The sequence below is a fragment of the Phoca vitulina genome, unplaced genomic scaffold (genome assembly GCF_004348235.1).
Source record: "Phoca vitulina isolate PV1807 unplaced genomic scaffold, GSC_HSeal_1.0 scaffold12, whole genome shotgun sequence".
Taxonomy (NCBI): domain Eukaryota; kingdom Metazoa; phylum Chordata; class Mammalia; order Carnivora; family Phocidae; genus Phoca; species Phoca vitulina.
This window is the reverse complement of record NW_022589715.1, coordinates 27,492,339-27,519,303: the sequence shown is the minus strand read 5'-3', so window position 1 is coordinate 27,519,303 and position 26,965 is coordinate 27,492,339. Positions and strand designations below refer to the sequence as shown.

At 42.6% G+C, this 26,965-nt stretch overlaps 1 protein-coding gene across 2 annotated transcripts; it reads left to right on the top strand.

Moving 5' to 3' along the window:
* Window positions 1–26,638, top strand: PLEK (pleckstrin). 2 transcript variants are annotated; one of them, XM_032410821.1, is made up of 9 exons: window positions 1–111; window positions 10,163–10,318; window positions 10,567–10,748; window positions 12,350–12,441; window positions 15,338–15,522; window positions 17,534–17,638; window positions 22,453–22,536; window positions 23,399–23,468; window positions 25,036–26,638. In XM_032410821.1, the coding sequence occupies exons 1-9, from the start codon at window positions 70–72 to the stop codon at window positions 25,170–25,172; spliced, it is 1,053 nt and encodes a 350-aa protein (XP_032266712.1). In that variant the 5' UTR covers window positions 1–69; the 3' UTR covers window positions 25,173–26,638. The 2 variants fall into 2 exon arrangements, with proteins under 2 accessions (XP_032266712.1, XP_032266711.1); XM_032410820.1 differs by having other exon boundaries at window positions 25,033–26,638.
* Window positions 26,639–26,965: the final 327 nt, after the last annotated feature.

Below are 26,965 nucleotides of genomic sequence, written 5' to 3'. Positions count from 1 at the left end.
TCAGAGGAGGCTGAGCTTCTAACAGGACTTGTCTGACAGTGGACTCGGCTGTCTGTTTGTCCATCCGACATGGAGCCAAAACGGATCAGGGAGGGCTACCTTGTGAAGAGGGTAAGCAGAAGTACCACCTACAAGGGTATCACTGAAGATAGGGTGGGGGAGGATTGGTGCCTGGCTTTGGACTCTCTAACCACTCACTTTAGGAATGGTTTATGCTGAACCTATTGGGCTGACCCAGGAGAGTATGACGGCCTGTAGAGTGTTGGGAGGGAAACCAGCTCAAGTTCCACTGCGTTCTGTTTCTTAAAGGTGAACTAATCCAGCTCAGACATCAGCACAGCTTGATCTTGTGGGACTGAGAATTCTAGACTGCAGGGTCTGGAAGGTGGGGGCCTCAGCAAAATCTAAAGCATGATTTAGAGCGTTTTTGTCACGAGCCGCATGTGTATAGTATTCTGGAAGACTCACACTCTTGTGCTATAGAGGTTACTCAAAGAGATTATTCCTTTGTTACTTAAATTCCCCTCTTCTTATTTATTTATTTAGGAGAGGAAAAAGAAAAGGATTAAAGAGAAGCTGATATAATGACACAGTAACTGTACCTTATTGCTTGGACCATCTTTTTAAAATTGGTGCATAAAAAACCTTTTCTTTTTCTTAAATTGGGCTCAAATCTCTTCATTGACCATTCTGAGTGAATTTGTATCATGTACTGCTAAGGTAGTAGGAAGTAATTTTGAAGTTTAGGGAATAGGGACACAAGTTTATTAAAAAATGCTTGGTCTCACTGGTATGGCTTCAAAAAATTGAATTTTCTTAGCACTGCTTGTTTTTCTCCGAATGCTGGGTGTATGCCATATCATCATGTGAATTCACACCGGGCTGGTTGGCATCCTGTGGGCAACACCTCTGGGAAAGATGTTCTCACAATGACCCAAGTGAGCTCAGCATGTCAGAAGTGAACTGAAGTCAGTACATTCTTTCGGACTCTTCAACTGAATGAGCACCTAATGTGACCATTTTAGGTCATTCGTTGGTTTAACATTTAGCCTAAAATGTTCTACTTATGAGGGGGTTAAGCAGCACACATTGCTGCCTGATTCTGTTTTGATTTAAAGCTGGAAGGGGGGTGTCTGCGTGGCTCTGTTGGTTGGGCATCTGCCTTTGGCTCGGGTCGTGGTCCCAGGGTCCTGGGATCGAGCCCCATGTCAGGCTCCCTGCTCAGCGGGGAGCCTGCTTCTCCCTCTCCTTCTGCCTCTCCCCCAGCTTGTGCTCTCTCTCTCTCTCACACACACTCTCTCTCTCAAATAAATAAATAAATGGATCTTAAAAAAAAAAAAAGCTGGAGGGGGCTTTAGATCACCTTGCCTCATTCCTCCATTTCCAGAAGAGGAAACTGAGACCAAGAAGCTGGGTGACTGCCCAAGGTCACATGGCTGTGACGGTTGATTCCAGCAACCCACTCGCTGGCTTTGGTTTCTGCCTCATGGTGCTGAACTCTGTCCAGTACACCAAGATTTTATTAGGGTCAGTGTAATGTGGTTTAGGTTTTGTAATGTATTTGGGGCAGTGAGAGTTATAAGTGGGTGCTGGAGAATAAAGGAGCCCACAGCTGATGTGCTCTTTAGCTAGCATAGCATCTCTAGCTATTTTGAAACATCCTTTGGAAAAGACACACATATACACACAGAGAGGTGTATGTGGATTCTTTGCAATAGATACCAATACTCTTTTTGAATGTTGAGTACTAATTAATGTTGGCCTTTCTTTCCTGATTGCTTGGGCTAGTATCTGGAGAAGAGCAAGTGAATGGAAACATTTTGCAATGAAAATTGCTGTTATTAAGTTTGTATGTTCACATTTTAAACTCCATAAATTATAAAAAATATAGAAGACTAAATCTCTAATAAGTGAGGCTGCCCCACTAGAAAATGGGGATGAAAGAGTTAGGTTTGTCAAGCTTACAGATTTATATTAATAGTTTTTAATCAGTGAGAGTAATTCTCTCAGATTATGGCCTATAAAAGCCAATTTAGAAAATGGACCTAGAAAAAAAGCACAGTGAAATTTCATATTGATATTTCCACAATTTCCATCTTCCTAATTTTCATGTCTATAATTTATATCTTCCATAATTTTTGCATTTTTCTCTGGGACCTTTTGAACAGTCTTTGTTGTAATGTGTTAAGAGCCTCTAATTTATCATTTTGAAGGCGTGCTTGATTCAGAAATATTCCCTTCGTTGGCTACAGAACTACACCTGGGGGGCGCCTGGGTGGCTCAGTCGTTAAGTGTCTGCCTTCGGCTCAGGTCATGATCCCAGGGTCCTGGAGTCAAGCCCCTCATCGGGCTCCCTGCTCCGCGGGAAGCCTGCTTCTCCCTCTCCCACTCCTCCTGCTTGTGTTCCCTCTCTCGCTGTCTCTCTCTCTGTCAAATAAATAAATAAATAAATAAATCTTTAAAAAAAATCGCTTTAAAAAAAACTACACCTGAAGCCAGAATTTCCCAGTAATGTTTTTAGACGTTAGGTTTCTTTCAGTTACCTCATACATATGGATTAAAAACGATGTATGTCAGGACCCGAGCACATAGTAGGTGCTATATATGTCATCCTGATTATAGCAGTACCGACATACACTTCTGTAGATAAGGTCCTTTTCTAGATGCTAACAGGGATATGTACTGGTGCCTGGGTTGGTTGTCGAGCTAATAGTGAAGAGAGGACCATGGAAATCTTTCTCTGGCAAGGCTGTTAGATGCCTTGACTATGGTTATTGATGTTAGAACATGACAAGCAGTAATATATGAATCTCGCTTCATTTACTTTTTTCTCGTGGGCAGTTTAAGATACCTGGGTAGTAATAAAGATATCTTTTTCCCTATGTCTTGTTTTGTGAGATAACTTTATTGGAGATAAGATGTTTTGGGTGGCAAAATACAATATTAGAAATGCTGGTGCAAGGATTTTGTCAAGTCAGAAATCTTGGGGTCAACAGTCAATGACATTGACTATGAAATGTTCTTGCTTTTCTTCTGTGCAAGATAACTACACACATTCTACAATTCCGGTTTCCTCCTTTGCCTCCTGCCTAAGGTCTTTATTTTTTATTTTTTTATTTTATTTTTTTTAAAGATTTTATTTATTTGACAGAGAGAGACACAGCCAGAGAGGGAACACCAGCAGGGGGAGTGGCAGAGGGAGAAGCAGGCTTCCTGCCGAACAGGGAGCCCGATGCAGGGCTCGATCCCAGGACCCTGGGATCATGACCTGAGCTGAAGGCAGATGCTTAACAACTGAGCCACCCAGGCGCCCTGCCTAAGGTCTTTAAATAGAAATTATGGTTAGAGAAGGAGGGAAAATACATGATTCTGTCACTTTGCAATTTTTTTATTCTAAGTAAGACCTAGATTTCCTTGTCCCAGAGTCTTGACACTTTTGACTTTTAGGAAAAAAAAAAAAAAGCACTTCGAGCTGACCATACAGCAGCTAAGAACTGTACGATCATGATCTCATTCAATCCTAATCACCCTCTGTGATATTACCCTTATCCCCATCTTACAGATGAGAAAACTGAGGCTCAGAGAGACTGTGTGACTTGCCCACAGTCAAACCGCTGGTAAGAGGATGACCTGGGATTCAAATCCACGCTTGCCTAACAGCAAAGCCCACCATCTCATTGATCCCATTTAGCATTCTAAAAGGCAGGCTTACCCAAGCCAGCAAAAGGGAGGTTAGACAAATTTATCAGAGCTAGAGTGGGGCCTGGACAAATTGCACTGTTTGCAAGATCGGGTTTAGTAACCTCAACCTCCCTTTCTCTCTGATTCGGGGTTAATTCCAACCAGTAAACCTAGATATCTTTTGGATGTCCTTGAAACCATATTACTGATCTGGATATGTTTATAATCAATCATAGCTTTAAAAAAGATAGAGAGAGAGAGAGAGAGAGAGGAGCAGTTTCTATGCAACGAATAAGCTAGACTCCACCAAGTCATGTCCCATACCAACCTCATTTCTAGAGGTTTCTGGAGCAAATTGTTGTTGACAGATTGACAACCAACCAGCAGGCACTTCACGCAGCCGGGCAGATCCCAAGAGTGGCTTCGGTCTTGGGGTGGTCTGTGAGGCTGGGCGAAAGCGCAGGAACTGGGGTGGTGGGAAAGAGAAGGACGGGGGTGCTTGGGCAGGAACGAGAAGGGCTGCAGAGAGCTGAGGTGGAAAGAAGGAAGCTTCGGGTGCGAGAGAACAGGAGAGTCAGGAGTCCCAGCCCAGGAATTCTTTTGTACAGCGACCTTGTCTTCAGAACACACTACCATGAAATAATTCCCAGCAATTTGCCTTTGTTGATTCATCACCATCGTAATAGCTAACACAGGTGGTCCTTACCCTGCAGCAAAGACAGATGAAGCGTTGAATAAATTAAGGCATTTGATATTTGTAACAACTCTACAAAGTGGGTGCCACTATTATCCTTACTTTTCAGAAGAGGAAATTGAGGTATGAGAGAGGCAAACAGTCTTGCCCAAGGTCACACAGCTATTAAGTGGCAGGGCTGTTCTGCAACTCAGCAGTGTGGCCTCAATGTCATGAAGAGCCATGCCTAACTGCGTTACTTGTGGCCCTCACGGGCTCATTTTGCAGTGATTTTCTTCTCCAGAGCACCCAACTTTCACCCCATGGCCTACAGACTGAAATCTTCTCTATGTGGTTACCATTTTTTGAGCACCCTATAAGCTAGCCTCCGGGCTAAGCCCTTTAGTATATTATCTCATTTAATCTCCCTTAAGTATATGATCTCATTTAATCTTTGCAACAGTGGAAGTAGGTGCTTTATTACTTTCATTTTACAGGTGAGGAGACAAACTTTTGGAAAAATTAAATAACTTGTCTAAGGCCACACAGCCTGGAAGAGGCAAAGTTGAGATTTGAAGGTGAAGCCCCGAGACTCCAGAAATCATTGTGTTGAGCACTTGGTACCATTTCTCTATTGCTCACCTCACATGTTTTTATTGAGAAATTGTCCAATTTAGACTTTTTACTTATGTAAAAAATATACTCCTGAACAGATTAGTTTCCTTGCCTTCAAAGAATTTAAATAGGTACAAAATGACCATTTATCGGGGATGTTATACAAGTGATTTCACGAATCAGTCTGGAAAACTAGCTGATACAATTTACAAGGTAGCAGAAATCAGGACTTTAATACAACAGCAACTTAAGATGACCTGTCCCATGAGTATGGGAGGATAGATGACACTTATTCACAGTTCTGCTTTAGTTAGATATGTAGTTTTGCTCATAATACGATTTCCTTTGAATTCCAGCTAAGCAGCAATGGCAACGTATGGAAAGAGAAGTCTGAGGGGAAGGGAAAGGAAGTTAAAGGAGATGTCTGCACTCTGTGGGAGGCGTCTGGGAGGGGTTCGCAACACCAAATTCAAATTGCCCCAACCCACAGCAGTGAGTCATGGCTTCTTTCAGCGAAGCCACACAAAACAGGCCTCTGTTTGTGCGCTGGTCACACTTAACTGGAGCTGTTGATGAAGGTTGCTCTCTCCCCCCGGTTAAGGTGGGGACAGTTTAAGCAGAGACTGCCTCTTGGTCAATTTTACACCCCAACCCCAGGCCTGTGTCTGAAGCACAGGAGTTGTTTTACCCTAATATGTTGAATGACGGTGTCTCAAAGAAAGAAATCTGCCGGAAATAGACCCAAGAAATCAGGGTTCCGTATTATAGTAACTTTTAAAGTATTAGAAAACATTTCCAATGGAGTATTCAGTTTTAGATGATCATGTTAAATGTTTTTAAGATGTATTTATTTTTGGCTTGTAGGTGACACCCAAGGTTTGGCAGGGCATTGTAAATAGAAGACTCAAGGGATAGAAAGGACAATAGGTTTTTTGGAATAGGTGTGTAGAATCTGAAAGTTGAAAGGAATATTGAGTATTTTAATAAGTATTTCATTGACCTTTCCCATGTGTGGCTTACATTTGTTTTACTAATTCGCTAACAAGCATGCTGGAATACCTCTTGTGACAGGGAACTCACTAATTTAAATTTCTCCCTTAAGTTATGCAGCAGACTGGTTTGTTTTTTTTTTTTCCCCTGAAACCTCCACCTGTTGGGCCTCCAAACAGTCTATGATAATGTTTCACACCTTTGAAGACAGTCCTCATCTGCTCTACCTGTCCCCTTTTGGGCCAAAACCTAGCTGCTTCCCCCAATAATTCTCCGAGAGAGAGAGATGCCAACTTGTCACCTTCTTTTGAACAGGCCCCAGTTATCTGCAGCTTTGAGGTTTCCTGAACTCAAGGCCATTCTCCAGGTGCACTTATGAGCACAGAATTACAGGGAATAAGGAGTATTTATTGGGTGCTTACTGTGTTCTAGATATTCCCCTAAGCAATTTACACAGAATATTTTATTTAATCTCCCAATAACACTAAGAAAGAGATAGTAGCATTATCCCCGTTAGCCAGATGTAGAAAATGAGGTTTAAAAACTTGCTCAAGGTCACATTACTAGAATGTGGCAGAACTGGGATTTGAGCCTGGGCTATTCAGCTCCAGATCCATGGTCACCTACTGGCTATTCTCCATTTAAAGTTAGAATATTACTTTCATCACTTTAGATCTTGTGCTTCTATTTATATAGCCTACAATGACTTGAATTTTTTTGACAGCCCACATCAAACTGCTGACTCACAGAGCTCCTTTTTTTTTTTCACATGGCAATTTCCCCAAATCTTCACCAATACATTTTATACATCTTTTGAAAAATTTTATTAAATAAAAAGATTATATCTTGTTTAATTTTAATTTGCATTTCTTTGAATGCTGTTGAAGCAGTGCATTTTCGTGTTTATTCAATCCAGGCTTTTCTTCTTCTGAGAATTGCCTGTGTATATTGTTTGCCCATTTAAAAAATTAGGAGTGTTTGTATATTTCTAATTGACTCTAATGTGTTTAAAAAATATATTAAAAACATTAACCTTTAATTATATGAGAATACGTTATAAATATCCACACATTAATATTTGCTTTTCAGTTGTTACAGGATTTTTTTTAATGTATAGAAGTGTAGTTTTGTATATGACCAAATATCTTGTCCTTTGAGGTTTCTTCCTTTGGTGTCATGCATTGTCAGACTCTTGTTCGCTAAGGTATACCAGTCCCAGGATGATGAACAGTTGTTTGCCCAGAAATTTTAAATCTGACTCAGCATCTAAAACCAGCCCATTGTGACATGAAATTGTTTAGGTTTTGGCCTATAATGGGAAAAAACAGACATATGTTCTATATATGTATGAAAACATGAAACATATCTATAAAATCATGATATAATATGGTTTAGGTATGTTTTATGATTATTTACACGATTATTTTTACTCGATTATAAACAAGTCCCTATGTTTATAATTATGTAATATACATTAAATATCATGATATATATTTTTATATATATGTGCATATATATTTGAGCTTATATATATGGCTAAATGGCCTAAAGATTTTCGTTTAAAATCCAGAATTACTCACAGTTATGTAAGAACAGAAATGAAGATGGCATCTGAAGGAAAATGGAAAGAGCATAAAATTGAGAATCAGGAGACCTGGATTCTAGTCAACTGGGCAGGTGGACCAGGCCCAGTCACTTAAATGGGCCTCAACATTCTTCCCAGTAGGATGAGTGTTGGTAGATGATCCTAAATGCCTTTCTGGCACGGACGCTCCGTGATCACACGCCCAGGTGTGCTACTGAATGGGCATCAAGAAGCTTGGGGACAGAAGGGGTAAATATAGGGGTGGCCGAGGAGAGGTGCTGTCAGGTTACTCCAGCGAGCAGCTGCACAAATAGCTGAGAGGAGAGAGATCACACACAATTTCACCACCCTAACCTAATTCACCACTGCCAAGCCTGGAAGACAAGCTTCCACTTTATAAATGGTCAGGTTTCTTTTGTTTTATGGAACTTCGGCCTCCTTTCAGTGCATGAGCCTGAATCCCAGATGACACATTCTCCTCTGAGTGAGCTGACAGAGGCCCTAAGGCTACATTTGAATTAGGAAAGCCCAAACTCCTTTTGAACAGTTGGCTCTGGAGTAGCTTTATTTTAATTGTCTACAGAAGGAATGCAGTGCTGGCTGACCTCTCCCAGTTTATCCCAGTTCCAAGGTCAAAAGCCCTGAGTCATTATGGCCATTATAAATCTTTGATAAGGCCTGAGGTAGGATATAAAATTTTGGACTTGAAAGGCATTTTTGCAGTCATCTAGCCCAACTTCTTGCTCCTACCTCTGTGAATAGATCTTTGATTATTTTTAGTTATTTTGCTTTTTTATTAGATAGATTTCCCATATTTCTCTAAAAATACATCCTGAATTTTGATATATAGTAGTGCCATGGGTTGTTCATTTATTTATTAATTTTTCTCAATTATTTTGAAAAATTTCAAACCCACAGAGAAATAGGAAAAACAGTAGATTACCTAGATTTAGCAACTGTTAACACAAGGATGCATTTGCTTTCTCTCTCTCTACCTCTGTATCTCTGTATAAATACACACACACACACACACACACACACATTTTTACCCTGAGATCTTTGAGAATAATTTGCAGACATCATGCTACCTCACACCTAAATACTTCAACATATATCTTCTAAGAAGTAGGACATTCTCCCGGTTTCCAAATTGGATGGACCATTCTGCACTCCTGCCAGCCACGTATGGGAGTTCCAGTTACCGTCTGTGCCAAATCTTGCTCTTCTTAATCTTTTTAATTTTAGACACTCTCGTGGGTGTGTAGAGGTATCTCATTTGGTTTTAATCTGCATTTCCCTGGAGAAAAGTGATTTTGAACACCTTTTCAGAGGCTTTCTGGATATCCTCTTTAACAAAAAGTCTCTTTCGGTCTTTTGCCCATTTAAAAAATAGGTTGTTTGTATTTTTCTTACTAATTTGCAGGAGCTCTTTATATTCTGAATATGAGTTTCTCTCAGATAGATATAAAACAGAAAGGTATTATTATTTCATGTGTTGGCATGGGGTCTGACATTGCCTATTTTTTAAACAGGGAAATAATCCAGTGGTAGTATGGATAGTTATTCTGCCTGTGCATAAAAGAGATAGTGTGTTCTAATTTAAAATTATTTTTTCAGTAACTAAAACAAAGGAAACACTTGGACAAGCAAAACGATAGTCTGCAAGTATTTATCTTTGTTGCATGAACAGTCTTCCTTTTGGGCAACTGGACCTTTATATAGAAGCTCTCTGTATTTTAAGATAAGCAGCAGGATCTGCTGGGAGCTGGATGATAATTCTGTTTTGTGGTAGTCATGACAAGGTGACACCATGGGTTCAAAGATGAGAAGCAAAGAACCTCTTCCTTTTCCAAAGTCCTCCCAAAATATAGACAAGAAAGAGACTTTCTTGATGTAGTCAGAATGGTTAGTTTATTGCTACAAGTGTGGTTGGCATTAACCCCAACTGAAAACATTTTAAATAAGGATTTTCCTTATTCACTCTGACGTTACAGGACATTTTGCAAGTGATTTTCATACAACTTATCCATGCTCATACACAAGGCTGCTCTCTGAGTTTCTTCTTGATGTTCACATTCCCATAAAATCTGATGAGGCCAAAGGATGGAAGTAACTGCAGCTAGCATTCCACCACTTAGGGCTTCCATGCCCATGGTCAAAACAGCTATTGGATTATGACACTTTTCCAGTGAGTCTGGCCTCAGGCATCAGCTACTATTCAGTCTGAATTGGCACTTGAGATCTATTTGCAATCCCTAAGTGGAATGAACACAGTGGGCAGAGTTGGGAGCAGAAAATAAGCCACAGAAAGCCAGCCTGAAATGCATAAGAAGGAGAATAGAGAGCCATATCATATTCCCTTGGTAATGGCCCATGGGAAGCTTAAGACCTGCTTATAGATGTATATATATTTTATCTTAAAAAATTTTTTTTTTAAATTTCCATCTGAATGGCAGTCCCCTTCTCTCCTGAAGGCTGCTTTCCCACCAGCCTGGTCACACAAATGTGCATCACCTGCATCCACACTGGCCAAAGCTAGGCTATTTGCCAAGTTATGCACCATCTATAGAACAGTTTTAGAAGACATTGTTGTGTAGCTCTTTTTGTTGTCATTACAGGGAAGTGTGTTCAACACCTGGAAACCCATGTGGGTTGTACTGTTAGAAGATGGAATTGAATTCTATAAGAAGAAAAGTGACAACAGCCCCAAAGGAATGATTCCCCTGAAAGGAAGCACACTGACTAGCCCTTGTCAAGACTTTGGCAAAAGGATGGTGAGTCAACATCTCTAGCCACAGTGGACACCTTGTCGTGCACTGACCTTTAAGCCTGTGATAGCCCACAGCGTGAATGGTGCTCCCTGGGTCTGTTCCTCTTACCACCACCCACACTCCACCCTGGGCATTTGGGTTTCTGTTGGCCAAGCACTTCCAGAATGAGGTTGACTCAGCTGCTGTGCTTCATAAGGGACCTCAGCCCTTTGAAAAGAATCATTCTTAATGGGATGTGTTTTGATTTTTAGTTTGTGTTTAAGATCACTACGACCAAACAGCAGGACCACTTCTTCCAGGCAGCCTTCCTGGAGGAGAGAGATGCCTGGGTTCGGGACATCAAGAAGGCCATTAAATGCATTGAAGGAGGTCAAAAGTTTGCAAGGAAATCCACCAGGAGGTCCATTCGGCTGCCAGAAACCGTTGACTTAGGGTGATTTTTCTGTGTTTGCTTCACTCCACCCCTTCTTCATCCCCCAACCCCCTCACCTCCCTGCTATGGAAATCTTACAACAGATCCTGCTGCAAGGCTTGCTTTGGTCACCTCTGAAGGCTGTATCCACTCTTCCAAGTTGAGACTGGCACTTGGTATACTGAGATGTTTACATAAGTCTAAAGGAGTGATTAAAGCCTCTCCAAAGCCTAGCAGCTAAGGAGAGGAGGCTAATGGAGTATAAATTCCCTCATTTTGGGCAATCTTGGCAGAGAGAGAGAGAATGCATAATTGTATTTATGAAGTAGCCATAATAACTTAGTCTTGAAAGTAAGGTTCAGGATCTCTAGATAGGTAGAAAAAGGCAGGGGCTATGTGTCAAAGCGGGTAAGGTTTCAAGTTCAAGTTCTTGCATTTACACAGCCAACAAGAGCCAGTCAAGGTGAACACCCATTCTGGGCAGAAGCCATTGATGCCCTGACTTGGTTTAATGGTCTCTTATGTTGGCTGGTTTGGAATTGCAGGTGATAGTTGTTGCCTAAAGGTTTTCAGAGGCTCATAGGTAAATTCAGCACCTGCCAGGGGTTGGGAACAAGGTTTCTTCCTTCGTGCATGTTTCACATCTCCTCTTTCCCTAGAGTCTCTTCACTTCTTGCTAGTTTTGTTTTTTATGTTGAACATATCCTGAAACAGGAGCCCTGCCAGGAAGAATTCCATGTTGGTTGCTTAACATGTCCAACAAGGATTCTGTTTATAAAATGGGAAGGGTTTCTAGGAGGAGACTGAAAAAAACCCCTTCTGCATGCCCAACACAGGTCTTAGCATATCACAGGGATTTAATAAAGTTTGCGCTTTGAGCTTGGTGAGAATAAGCACCTTCCCTCACCAAGAAAGCTTTTTGGTAAAGAGACAGTGCCCAGTCCAGCTGTAGTTGCTGGGAAAGGTCGGCAAGTGACCATGTTTCTGGCCACAGCTGTCAGTGCTAGGTGGGAATGATGCTTGTGCTCCTTGGAGCCACAGGATACATGAAAGTGGACTTCTGTTTTGTGGTCTGCAATTTCTCTGATAAGGCCATTTTTAATTTATTACTTCAAGTACAAAAATGAGAGCTTGCTGTCTCTCAATTTTTAGAATAAGAGAAAAGCTTAGTCAAAACATTCACTTTCTTGGAGGCAATTATCAACAACAGATGGTCTCTTGAAGGACACTTAAAGAACTGAGACACGAGGATTGAGGGCAATTAAAGATGTAGAATGTGAATGGACAATTGGTCCTGAGAACCTCTCATCTTGGCACCTAACTGGGGTAACTCTCTACCTCAGGCACTCAAAGTTAAATCACTAAAGACCTTAATGAATGTAAGAGACATTAGGTACCTTCCTAGTATATTTTGCTCAGTGCTGAAAGTATTGAGCCACAGAATCATCCAAATATGAGCCCAGCCCTTTACTTATGATCCAGTGGAGAGACTAGGCTCAGGGGCCGCCTGAGGATGGGGGAAGCCTGTGGTCCTGGCTAGCCTCTTCGTGGTGGCGACTCCCAGGGAGGATTTGCCACTCTGCAGTCTCCTCACTCACCTGTCTGTTTTCATCTCTGCGCAGTGCCTTGTACCTGTCCATGAAAGATACGGAGAAAGGAATAAAAGAGCTGAATCTAGAGAAGGACAAGAAGATTTTTAATCATTGCTTCACAGGTAAAAGGCCTTGCAAGTCTGAAATGGGGCACCCGGGGAAGGCAATATTTAGATCTCGCTCAGCCTCGCCTGTGGGAGGGGGTGTGAAGCCTAGTGGTGAACTGGGTCATAGAATACAGATTGGTGAACATGAGAATTGAACTTCCCCAGGGTGGAAACAGAAAAAAAGGTGGAAAAGAACTCTGTTGTTCAAGCTAAAGTTTTGGAAGTTCAAGCTAATCAACCAAAGGGTCTCTGCCTCACCCCCATACTCCAAATAAATGACATTATGTTGAAATAGACACAGCATTGAACGAGATGATAAGCAGGAATCAAGGTATACAATGTAAGACTTAAGTGACAATACTAGAGATGTCTGAGGCTGCGCCGGGTCAGGCACTAAGTGTCATGAATTTAGGTAGATGGCATGGATGTTAAAAACATGTTCTTTGGAGCCAGACTGCCTTAGTTCAAATCCTGGTTCTGCCACTCACTTGCTATAAAACCTCAGACCAATAACTTGACTCCCTGGGCTTCACTTTCCTTGTCTATAGAATGGGGATAATCATAGTGCACCTACTTTATAGGCTTGCTGTAATGTGTTTAGGACAGTGCCTGGTACACACTAAATACTATATGGTGTGAGCTCTCAGGGTGGTTATTATAATTAAGAGGTCACATGTCTGCGCAGACAATTCTGAGTTCAGAAGAGAAAGAACTGAAGAGGTTGTTGGGATGAACAGAAGTAGGCACCTAAATTTTACCCAAAGAGATGGTGGCATTTCATTAAGTATGGTGAGGACAAAGTTATGGGGCAGAGATATCCAGAATACGCATCCAGAAGAAGAAAATGACCAGCTTGGTAGAGCTCATGGGTTCATTAGGGGGCTAAATGGGACACACAGTTTGGGACCAGGTTGTTAGAAGCTGGGCATGTCTATCTTACGGTGAAAGAAGAGATCAAGAGAGGAAAACTCTGAAAAGTTCCAACAGCTGTAGAACCTGAGGGGCTATGCAATCAACAGATAATTCATGAAAATAGTTCAGGTCAAAGCCAGGAAGGTGAAGGTGTGATCTGCAGTAGGAGGGTAGTATCCCATGGGAATCAGCTTCAGAGAGTTAAGGTTGTAGCCTAATAGCATCAGAAAAGTTAAGGCTGAAATTTGGGATCAAGATACTAAGCTGTGGCAGTGGTAAGGGAAACTGACAAGAGCATGGCAGGGCCCTAACTCTAGCAGGAGTGACATCACTAAGACAGATCCTCTAGAAAAGGAAGAGGACAAGTAAGAGGTTCTGAAATAGGTCTGGGCACAAGGTCCAGGCCATACTTATTCCCTGTGTAATGTGTTACTGAGTCCCAGAGTATAGGGCTAGAAGTTTTGAGTCTTGTCCATCGAAGGTCAGTGGGTTCTAGAAATTCAGGTGGGCTCCAGTTTTCCTGTGGGAGCCTGGTGGTCTCAGTGGAGAAACAAGACAATGGCAGAGACTGGGACTCAGGCACTGCTGACAAGTAATGGAGGACCTTGAATGTTGGGTGACAGGGAGATGGAACTTGTCTTTCCAAGCTTCAGCTTCAGCATGACTGACTGAGCAAATATGAACTCTAGGGTTAGAAAACTTGAGTGAAGGGCCATTACCGGTGCAACTCAGGCCTAAGGTCATTTAAACTCTCTGGGCCTTAATTTTCTCATTCTTAAATGAGGTCTGTAATTATTGCCCTAATTCTTTTATAGGGTCACTATGAGGATTAAGAGCAGAAATGCAGTATTAATTAGTTTATCCTTCTACAAAAGAAAAGTGGGTAAAAGCCTTTCATATACGAAATTCATGGAAGGCTCACTAACCAACTCCTGTTTCAAAGATGGTATATCCTATTGCTCTCGCTTTGACGACCCGGAGCTTGTTGCCTGTTACCTTGACTCCCTGGTTGGCTACATTTGTACAGAATATGCCATTTTTAATACAAAGCTTCACTGTAGCTTGCTAATAATCCAGTTGATGGGTCAATTTCCTTTTATCCTCTTTGCAATCCTCTCTTGAGGCAGAAGTTTGAGTAGATGACTTCTCAAGGTCATTACTAGACCCTGCAAGTGACGCGATCAAATTTTAATTTAGGACCATACATGTCTGATCATGTTATTTTCTGCTTAAAAACTTGCAATGGTTCTTCATCGCCAAGTTTCTTAATATGCCGTCAAAGCGCTCCCACTCACCTTGTGCCTTCCTCTCTCTTGTTTCACCTTCTTTTCACCAGCTCTGCCCTCCACCCCCCAAAGGGGCTGCTTCATGCCTGTGAGGCTCTGTTCCCATGCTGCTGCTCCCTCAACCTGTGCTGGTTCCCGTTTCACGTGCTTGGCAAACACTTACTCATATTTTAAGCCTGAGCCCTATGCTACTTCCTTTATGAATTTTTTCCCAACAGTGCATGCCAGCCCCCCTACCCTACCACCCTATTTCACACTTTCTTGCAGATTTGACCCTGTAGCTCCACTGTATTGCATTGATCCACGGCAGAAGGCAGAAGGCTTGTTACAGTCCTTAAGTTTATCCCATCTCTTCCTTTCAGACTCCCCGAGGGAGCATCCCCAATATCCATCACAGCACTTAGCACCCAGTAGCTGCTCAATAAGTGTCTGTTCATTAGTGGAGTAAATGAGTGAATTAGTAAAACCTGTTTCTTTGAAGCATGCATTGCTCCTGAAGGAGCATGTAGATGCTTTTAAAAACCTTCTACAGGGTGCCTTTTGTTTTCAAGTATCTATCCCACTGATCTCATTTTTCCTTCTTGGAATAACAGGGAACACGGGACAAGTCAGACACGTGGGGGCTCTGGAGCTCTTCAGGGGTGACTGTCAGTGGCTTGTTCTTTGGTACTTTGGTAAGGAGCGTTAACCTTCCTTCTGATGATCCCATCCAGGTAACTGTGTCATTGACTGGCTGGTGTCCAATAAGTCCGTTCGGAATCGCCAGGAAGGCCTCATGATTGCCTCCTCGTTGCTCGGTGAAGGGTACCTGCAGCCCGCTGGAGAACTGTCCAAGAATGCAGCAGATGGAACTGCTGAAAACCCTTTCCTGGACAACCCCGATGCCTTCTACTACTTTGTAAGTGAGAAATGCTACCCAGTTACTCTTCCTGGAACAGGTGCTGCCCCTTGCAGATTCTACATTGATTTTAATATATATCCCCATGTGCAAAAGACAGGACCCAGCCCCGTGGAGAGTAGTGAGATGTCTCTGACTTGTCCTCCTCTGCAATGCCTGCTGTATCCAGTGATTCAGTTTAAAGAAAAAGGTTGTTTCCTTGAATAATTTTTTTTAAATGGACTTTTAAAACTTTATTCTTAGTCTAAGCAGTAATTCATCTATAAAAACTTATTAGACCCTAGTACATTCCAGGCACTCTCCTAGACAAAGGAGATACAGTAGTTAAAAAAAAAAGGGGGGGGCAAAAATTATGGCCCTCAAGGAGCTTCCTTTCCAGAGTGAGATCTGTAAAATCACAATGTGCCAGTTGCATTTTTCCAAATATATATTATAATACACTACTCTTTTTTTTATCTTTTTATTTATTTTTATTATTTATTTATTTATTTTTTTAAATTTTATTATGTTAGTCACCATACGATACACCATTGGTTTTTGATGTGGTGATCCACGATCCATTGTTTTCGTATAACACCCAGTGCTCCATGCAGTACGTGCCCTCCTTAATACCCATCACCGGGCTAACCCATCCCCCCACCCCCTCCCCTCTAAAACCCTGTTCGTTTCTCAGAGTCCATAGTCTCTCATGGTTCATCTCTCCCTCCAATTCCCCCCCCCTTTTTCCCTTCCTTCTCCTAATGTCCTCCATGCTATTCCTTATGTTCCACAAATAAGTGAAACCATATGATAATTGACTTTCTCTGCTTGACTTACTTCACTTAGCATAATCTCCTCCAGTCCCATCCATTATAATACACTACTCTTAACACAGAAGGTGTCCATCCACATCCTCTCCCCCAATCATCTTGTTTATCTCCCATGTACGCTTACCCCAGATTGGGAAACACTACATTGCACAATATGGACCTAATCTTGTGCCATATGAGAAAGCCAAGAACCGTGGGTCTCTAGGGGGATTTTGGCAGTTTTGTTTCAATTTGGGGTCCGAGAGCAAAAGTTAGGAAGCTACTTAAGAGAACCACCTTCTTACAAAAATGAAGTGAATATCCCCGAGAGAGTTTCATTTCACTTTGGGGGAAGTTCCACTGTCAGTTTTTTTTTTTTTTTTCCAGACCTTTGATCTGGTTGTTTATAGCCATTTAAATGTGGGATTCTAAAAATACCCGCCAGAGCGGCTTTTCTTCCTCTGTATGATTCATTACCAGCTTATAGCTGAGCAAGTCCCAGTTCCCTCTTGACCTCAGAACATGAGACTGGATGGACCCATCATGCTCTTGGTCTTCTCATAGTAGAAGGGGCTAAGTAGTAAAGGTCATAATGGAGATTGTGTCATGCAGTGTCTTATGTATGAGCCAACTCTGCTTTCAAGGACGTGGCCATGAGGGGCCAAGAGAAGGAAGGCTTTGAGCAAGGAAGAAATGTGCTGAGCTAGACTTACAGTATCACTTGGGGAACCCAAGAAAATGAAAGGATACTGACAAGGTCACACTTGAGTGGAGATGAGAGAGCATCTAGCAACACGAAACAAGCAGCTAGAGACAAGAAATGGGGAAGGGACATGAGCTCATCAAGGAAGACCTTCATTTTTGATTTTTTATTTTTTTAAAGATTTTATTTATTTGACACAGAGAGACACGGGGAGAGAGGGAACACAAGCAGGGGGAGTGGGAGAGGGAGAAGCAGGCTTCCCGTAGAGCAGGGAGCCCGATGCAGGGCTCGATCCCAGGACGCTGGGATCATGACCTGAGCCAAAGGCAGATGCTTAATGACTGAGCCACCCAGGCACCCCCAAGGAAGACCTTTAAAGTTTAGGTTGGGGTATGAACCACAGTAGGAAGGAGAAAAGGAGCCTACTCCAGTGGCTGGAGGGCAGAGAGAGAAAGGAAAATGTACAAGTAGCCATCTGCCTAAGACTGGTAAACAAACTTGCTGTTTGGTTTCCCAATAGCCAGATAGCGGGTTCTTCTGTGAAGAGAATTCCAGTGATGATGATGTGATTCTGAAAGAAGAATTCAGAGGGGTCATTATCAAGCAGGGATGTTTACTGAAGCAGGTGAGTGGCCACCACTATTCCCTTCTTGTCTTTTTCCTCTTACCAAGTCCTTTTTACTTCTATGTTACCAAATGGCATTTGGAGAAGATCATGTACCACTGAAAGCAAGGAAATCGTATCCCAGACTGTGGGTAGGACATGGGGAGACCGAATCCAGGGCACGCCTGAAGCCAATTCTGCAGGAGCCACAGCAGACAAAGGTCCAATCCAGTCCTATGGCATGTGCTCCATCCTGCGGGGAGGTCACGAGCGGTTAGATGACAGGTCTCCACAGGCACAGGCCACTGTCAGTCGGGGAGGCAACGGCTAGGGTGGACTGAAGAGCTCTAGTTGGTTACCAGATGCTAAGGCACAGGATGTCGAGAGGTAAGAGAATGCAAAGGCAGGAACTGAGTGAGGAAGCCAGGGCCAGCACCTGGCTTGGTGGGAATATTCAGGGTGAGAAAACTGATCCTAGTGTATGGTATCATAGAAACTAAAGCTGCTTTCTAAAGCCAAGGTTTTGCTTTCCCAGCTGTGCTGTGAGCTGTCTTCCAGGCACTGCTTAGTATATAAAGTATGGGACTGAGATTTAACTTACCTCATAAAAGGACCCCGAACTTGCAGGGTGAAGAGGAAAGAACCGAAGTTGAGCCTATATTCATATTTATTTTTTTAATTTAATTTAATTTTTTTAAAAGATTTTATTTATTTATTTGACAGAGAGAGAGACAGCGAGAGAGGGAACACAAGAAGGGGGAGTGGGAGAGGGAGAAGCATGCTTCCCACGGAGCAGGGAGCCCGATGTGGGGCTCGATCCCAGGACCCTGGGATCATGACCTGAGCCGAAGGCAGACGCTTAACGACTGAGCCACCCAGGCACCCCCTATATTCACATTTAAAAAGAACTTTGGACTAGTTGAAATTAGGTATAGATATGGATTTTGAATTTCACTCGGGGAAGTGGGGCATTATGGGAAAAACTGACCTTAAGATCAGGTTTTGAGAGAACAGGGTCCTAAGAGATACTACAGCAAAGATGTAGAAAGAGTTAATTCACAGATGATTCTAACAACTTTTATGACAGGGGGACCACTGACTAGATTGAAGGAAAGTATAGGAGTAGGGCCAGCCTTCGATAGGGAAGGTTCTGGCAATTGTGAATTTTGCCCATCACCAGCTCCCTCTGGTTCTGCCAAATGTTCCCATGTTCCTGGCTCTTTGATTATAGGGGATGGAAGGTGGATGTTAAGACAAGAGGAACTTGGGAAGGAATTTCATTATTTCCTTATTTTGTTGATTCTGTCTATAATTCTATTTTGTTATCAGTTTGACTGTTCTTGACTTAGTTGACAAGTCTTAGTCTAGAGTGCAGCCCTGAGAAAAGTAAACATGAAGGTTGAAAAGGGTAGACAAAGTCTGTGTTGGACTGAAGTCATGTTTGGGCAAAGCACCCCACTGGGTGCCCTGGACAGTCAAAAAATTGGCTGAGGGTAATGGTTATCTGAGTGTGTGTTGAAGATACTGGAGACTTGAAGTAGGCTTACTTCTGTGTTTTTCTTCACATCCCTTTACTTGGCTTTTGATAGGTACAATTTAGCCTTAGCTAGCCCAGTTGGTACACATTTTAATCCTCCAGGGATCTGTTAAAATTGCACCCCAGGCCAATTAAATCAGTCTCTGGATTTTACAGCCCTTCAAGTGATTCTGATGTGTGGCCAAGGCTGAGAACCACAGAGCTAGCCTTTTTCTTAAAAGTGAATTTATCCTATTATCAAAATACCACTATTTAGGGGCACCTGGGTGGCTCAGTCATTAAGCGTCTGCCTTTGGCTCAGGTCATGATCCCAGGGTCCTGGGATTGATCCCTGCATCAGGCTCCCTGCTCGGTGGGAAGCCTGCTTCTCCCTCTCCCACTCCCTCTGCTTGTGTTCCTGCTCTCGCTCTCTCTCTCTCTCTCTCTATTTAAATAGTCATCCCTCTTAGCCTCCTCTTAACATAAAGAAAACAGAAATCTATGTGTATTCAGGAATTTTGTTCATTTCCAATATTCTTTCCTCTAATTTTTGGGGGAGAGAGAGGGAACAGAAACCTCTTCTATTTTGATTGATGGCCCCCCTTTAATGTTTCCAACCTCTTAGCTCAGTGGTTTATAACCTGGTTCATATCAAAACCACCCAAGGGAGTTAAAAAAAATTTTTCAAGTGTCATAAAGCTAAACCATTCTGTGTCTGCTGTTGGGAGTTAGCCAGGGTTAACATGTGTAGAAAACTTATCATGAAAAAGGACACCTATGTCCCACACCTCACAGGTAGAAAGTAGCTGTGTCCAACTGGAGGTCAGTCATCCCCCTATTCTTCCCACTTCTCCCATCCCAGAGGAAATAATTCTACTTGGGGGATGCAGCAAGTTTGAGGATGAATGATAATGAATTATATTCAATATAGTGCCTTTAATATAATTCATTCTGTTGTGACAATGAATAAAATATCTAATTTCTCAACCACGTGTAGGTTTTTTGATGAAGGATAATGTATTATATGTGTTTTTCTCATGTCTGTTGCACAGTTCAGCATCCTTGGTCTATAATAGATAATAAGTCTTTGTAGATCAAATGAATATAAGTAGCTGGCAGATCAGCAACAATTCTTAGAAACCCCAGGCATGCACACATTCCTTAAAATCCCCCAGGAAATACTCATTAAATGAAGGATGGCAGATACCCACTTACTAACACTAAACTTTTCAACATATCACATTGTGATGTCAGTGAGGGCTTAAAGGTCATAGGTAGCTGGCCAGGGTTGGCTGATTTCACATCCTCCTGTGGCCTTCCTCTTCCACAATTCATAAGAACTTGTTATTCACCCAGTGGTTGTGTGAGAGATCCTGAGATGTGTGTGCACAAGTCAGGAGGAAATGGTGTCGGGCAGAAACTTGAGTATTCTCATCTTATGGGCAACATTAGCTAAGGCAAAGAGCAAGAATTTGTAAAAAGAATTTTAGAAACTGATGCTTTGCAAAAGCCATTTTAGATATGATGTACAGATAGAAATATTCTCTGTTCTCCCATTTGACTCTATAGGGTTCCCGGCTTCATCCTTCAGGCAAGTAAACGCGTCTTTGGAGATGAGCTCCTTGACCAAATGCTTGGCCAAATAATTAGACCCATTCTTGAAAGCTCTCTTCAAACTCCTTTGACCTGGCATTATGATGGAGGCACTGTTTGCTAAAACCATAAATGTTTCACTATTTTCTATATGAGCACAATGAAAAATACAGGAAAATTTGTATGTGTGCCTGTCAATACGTGGTGATTTAGAATTAACAAATAATATGCTTCATATTGGCAAGATAGAAACTATATATCTTCTAATCTAACATATATATATTTTTGTTATTGGAGATATTTGAGTCATTTGAACTTTCCATGGGAAATAATGAAATCAGGTTTACCATGACATTTAAAAAAATTGTTATAAGCTAATTGAAGAAACTGGGTAATTCAAGGCAATTACAAACAGATATGAAGCAGCTTCTGGGGTGAGATTCTCTATGCCAGGCACAGGGCTGGGTATTAGAGGAACAAAGGTAAACAAGACACAAATCCTGCCTTCCAAACTCACAGTCTAAATGACATCATTCTGTTGCGAAAGCCCAGGTCCTATTCACTTTCATCATGTCTGTCGCAGTGCCGATTCCTTCCCATTTCCATTGCTGCTACCTGATATTAGTTCCTAGTAATTCTACGTGTGGATTGTTGCAATCATTTCCCAATGACCTTCTTTTTACCTTATTATCTTTCCCCTGGCTTATCTTTAATCTAGCCAGCTGGTCCATCCTATATATGGTTGCCATATTAATCTTCCTAAAATGTGATTGTACTTTTTTCACTTCTGACTCAGAAGCTATCAGCAACGACCCTCGCCTTGTATTTGAAGTCTCTTTCTACTTTCCCAAATTTGCCTCTGCTGTTCCTCATGAACCCTGTACTCTAGCTAGACTGGTCTTAGTCACCAATGTCTGCATATGCCTGGTATGTTCCCACTGCTGCTTTTTTGTTGTCAAGCCTTCCTATCCACCTCTTTTCACCCATCTGACTCCTGTGTGTCCTATGTGAATAAGTCCAGATCTTTATGAGGCTCTCTTTGACATCCCAAACCCACAACTACATATCCCACATATAATTCCCTTGAAATCCATTATCCATACCAATTACTTGATTTGGACATTTGCTATTTTATATTTCCACATAGGTTATAAACTCTTTGAAGAGTAGGGCTATGTCTTAATCTCTTTATATCCCCCATGTTACCTAATAACATACGATGTATGTACCTTGTATATAATACCATCTTATATAATACTAAAGCTGGAAGCCAATCTTAGAAGTAATTAATCCATGGGGCGCCTGGGTGGTTCAGTCGGTTAAGCATCTGACTCCTGGTTTCGGCTCAAGTCATGATCTTCGGGTCCTGGGATTCAGCCCCGTGTTGAGCCCCAAGTCGGGCTCTGTGCTCAGCATGGAGTCTGCTTGTTCCTCTCCCTCTGCTCCTCCTCCTGCGTGTGCTCTCTCTCTCTCACACAAATAAATAAAATCTTTAAAAACAGAAAGGAATAATTAATCCATAATATCATAACATCCAAATTGTTCACTGGCCCTAGGGCTATCTCCCTGACAAAGACCTGGGTTGGGCCCTGGTTCTTCTGGAGATAATATTTCATCTTTTTTTTTTCTTTTTTCAATTCAACAAAGACTTATTCTGTAGCTACGATGTGTACAGAGTAATGCCAAGAACTCATCATTCCTCTTCTTATGTTGATCCTGGATATAGGGGCACAGGAGGAAGAACTGGAAAGTGAGGAAGTTCATTCTGAGAGAAGACCCTGCCTACCTGCACTACTACGACCCCGCTGGGGTGAGAGTCTGTGGTCCACAAACCCATCGCGCTCAAAGCCTCCGCTGTATCTGCTATCTGGGCCTCCCATTCTCCTTTCTGCCTGGTTTCTTTCCCCATTTTCTCTTTAGCCTCCCACTCCTTTTCCTCCTGCTCTCTTCTCCCTTTTCCTCTCCCCTTTCACTGTGAAGATGTGAGGTCTTAGGCTTTGAGACCAGCATAGGCTCAGGGATGAAAGAAAATATCACTATATTGTCATTTACTTGGTCAACTCAACATATTTTTTTTGTTTGTACCAATCTGATATTTTCAGAGGAATTCAACCAGTCCAATTCATTGTTCTTGGTTTAATATGCACAAAAGTGATAATTCCTCCTGTGAGCCAATTTGGATGAGAGCATTGAGTAAGTCCAGCCATTTGGGCTGTTGGCTATTCAGAAGAGGGCCTTTTCCTTAATAAAAGGAGCCAAATCTAAAGTGTAAAGACAGCTCCGTTTGGGTTGGGTCCTCAGCCTCTGCTTGTAGTGCAGGTTCTTTGATTCTGTCCTGCGAGGGTTATGCCACTGTGTCAGTTTCAGGGGGGCCAAAGAGCTCTGGAAACGTGCAGCGGTTCTCTCATGGGACATGGTGAGGCGGTCTCTCCACCTGCCCTGCCACTTTCCTCTAGGACGGAAACTCAGATTGACTTGTGTCTCCTTGTCCAGCCTCCCTGAGTAAAGTGGGGGGTGGAGGCTCTGGAAGGGGTTTTCTTCAGTCTCCTTCTGCTCTTACCCATTTGGGATGCCCTAATCTATACCAGAGAGAGTCAGTGTGGCTTTTGCGCCAATGGGATAAGGCACATTCATACGCTGGAAACATAACGAAGGACTCCTCTCTTCTCTAGGGGGAAGATCCTCTGGGAGCAATTCACTTGAGAGGCTGTGTGGTGACTTCAGTGGAGAGCAACCCCGATGGTAAGAATGAATTTTTGTGGGGCGCCTGGGTGGCTCAGATGGTTAAGCGTCTGCCTTCGGCTCAGGTCATGATCCCAGGGTCCTGGGATCGAGTCCCACATCCGGCTCCCTGCTCAGCAGAGAGCCTGCTTCTCCCTCTCCCTCTGCACCTCCCCCTGCTCATGCTCTCTCTCTCTCTCTGTCTCCCTCTGTCTCAAATGAATAATAAAAAAAAATCTTAAAAAAAAAAAGAATGAATTTTTGTTTGACAGAGGTGTGTCTGCTCAGGTTTCCTTCCCACACCTGGGCATCCTGACCAACAGCAATCGATCACTCACTTAATCAATCAGGCTAGGCATGAATGAATTTCCGCCTGAACACCTGGGAGAAACCAAGAGTTATTTTCTCCCAGATGCTGCCCTGGCTCTTTGGGCCTTGGAAAAGAGGAGTGGCTTTCTAGATGCCTTGAGTAAATCTTGGAGCAATGCTGAGAAAAACCTTCCCCTCGGAGCTGGCTTAGATGGAGAGACTTGTTACCTCTTGATGGCTGTAATTGAGCCATGCCATTCCTTAAAGGGGACCTTTAACATATCCAGACCAAGAAATCTCCCACAAATTTGTGCAGTGAGTCAGGGTAGTGAATGGAAGGTGCACCTGGTTTATAGTTATGTCTGTGCTAGTCGATTAGTGGCATGGTCTTGGGTGAATCACCTAATGAATCCGGGCCTTAGCTCCTCCTCTGGAACGAGGGGTCACACTAGTGACCTCTGGGTCCCAGATCACAAGTCGAAGATGTGGTGCATGGAATAACCATGCCGGTGTAGGCTGACTTCACAGGTGCGGGAATGAGGGGTGTCCCAGGGGAGAGGTGGTTTAGACAGCCCGGCCCTGGTTTTGCCACGTCGTTTTGGGTTTATGATGTTATAGAGGCTGCCAGGAAAATACCACAGCTGGAAGAGCTAGATTTTTACTACTCCTGAGATCTGCTCACTGTCCTCTCCTCATAGAATGATGATTTTTGATTTGATGTGGATGCTTTAAGTCACATTATTGGCCAGATTACTATTTTTTGGTCTTTCAGCAGAGACTCTAACTTAGCCTGTGGTAAAAACAAGTTCAGGCTCTACTGGTGGCCCTGGAAGTGGGTCTGGGTTTTTGGTTTTGTTTTTATTTTTAATATATCAGAGTCAGCTCTTGGTTCATAGTATGAGCAGAGGAAATGTATTCATTAGGCGCTATTAGAGGTACTCATTAGACACAATTGGTGTGCAAAAGTGAGAAATTTAGTTTGCTTGTAAACTATAAAAGAAAATGTTTGTCCTTGAGTATTTTGCTGATTTCTTAAGCACACATGCTCACACACATGCACGGAATCATACTATGGACCTATCTATATAAACACTATATATATATACACATAATTATACAATAAATATATATGATCATACAATGATGGTAAGTTTGAAAACCATATATTTAATTTTCTTAGGACACTAACAAACTTAAAATTGCATTCCTTGCAAAAGGAGGGTGAACTGGGCGGTCTTTCCGGTGCACGCGTGCTGTCATTCACTTTCTTTTTCAGCAGTCAGGAAGAGTGAAGAAGAGAACCTCTTTGAGATCATCACTGCTGATGAAGTTCATTATTTCTTGCAAGCGGCCACCTCCAAGGAGCGTACTGAGTGGATCAAAGCCATCCAGGTGGCCTCCCGGACTGGGAAGTGAGAATATTTCTGCAGCTCATTGTCACTCTCCCAAGGGAACCCCACGGAGAGGCTGGGTCTGGGACCTGTCCATTTCTGGTGACACATCAATGAGAAAGGGCCCAGAGTTGGGAAATTTTCGTCTGCAGAGGTTCTGAATGTAACTAACCACATGCTGTTCGCCCGCACCGACCACATTGTTCACTGAAGCCTCTCTGTGTACCTCAAGCAGATATAAAAAACTGTGTGGCCTGGCTTCGCTGCTTAATCTCTCCAGGCCCGAGCTTCAGAGCCAAAAGCCCTGTGATTCTAATACCCATGGAAGTGAAAATGTCTCTAGTTGCCCAGTAAGTAAGTGTCACTCTTAGGCTCAGTCTTGGCCTTCAGAACCTGACGCATTCTTCCCTTTAAATCTGTTCCCAATCTGTACTGAAGGGGCTAGGCATAAACCTCTTGTTCCCGTTTGCCACGTCCTCTTGCTCATGCATCATGAAGGAGAACTTTCTTCTTCCTTCCTCACTCTGACCAGAAACTTCCTGAAAGCGAGTGCCCCAGTGGCAGCTTTTAGGTTGAAGCCTTCTATCACTTACTAGAGCCTGGAAAGTTCTATCTTCTGAGAAAATGACCCAAGGAAACCAGGCATAGCCGAGGGTCTTTTCCGTGCCCTGAAGCCACCTAGAGCCGGCATATTCCCCTCCCACTTGAGGCTGATCTGAGACGCATGTATCTTCGTCCCTTTCCGGAGCATTTCTCTATCATTGATTATAATTAGGAGGGGGAACTCCAAATCTTTGAGGTTCTGTTTCAATTGAATGTTTGCAGGAAAAAGTGGTCAGATGGGTTCCCTCCATGGGTGAAGGGCCTGGGGGGCTGGACTGAAGGCAAGCAGACTGAATGATGGGCTTTGACAAAGCACTGAGACGACTTAAGTCCAGACAGAACTCACGGAGGTGGCCGTCTACACTGCAGCGCCTTCAGTTCCCTGGTCAGTGATACTCGCGTTGTCCCTGAGCTTTAGGCACAAGCTGTAGTCGCCCTTGCTTGGCCTCTGCAGGGCCTCATGAACCCATTACCAACCAGAGTGATCTGACCTAGATTCAAATGGGGCACCTGTTTTCAACTTTGGACCTGTCCACCAACGAATGATTCTAACCCCAATTTGAGAAAAACCCCAGGTATGTGTGTGGAGGTGCATTTTCCAGTTTTGGATTTCTAACTTTAAGGCTCTAGTGAGAAAGGAGAGCAGAAAATTCTTCCTGATTTTATCACCTCCCCTCTTTCCCTCCCCCAATTGCACATAATATCCATGAAGCTACTCCTCCTCCCAGGTTGTTTTCTCAATGGCCTAGGGGTAAAATGTTACCTTTCTTCTAATTCTTTAGTAAGCTGTCTTCTTAGAGCATGCACAATAGTTTTTCTACATTCAGTGTTAAAAGTATTTATTAATATGGAGTCAACTTTATGTTTTGAAATAAACATGACCATGTTTAGTGTCTCTTTGGTGTGATGGATCTGATGTTTTGCTTCCCATTGATGACTCTCCTTTTCTACACCCCACTTTCACTTCCTGAGGATAATACCATCTCTCATCTCTCAAGTCATCTCAATGACTTTAGAACATTTTTTTTTTAAAACAAAATCAGTCTATTCCAGGGAATAAGGCAAATATGGGGACAATAAAAAGTAAGTATCACTAATTTTTTTTTTAAAGATTTTTTATTTATTTATTTGACAGAGAGAGACACAGCGAGAAAGGGAACACAAGCAGGGGGAAAGGGAGAGGGAGAAGCAGGCTTCCTGCTGAGCAGGGAGCCC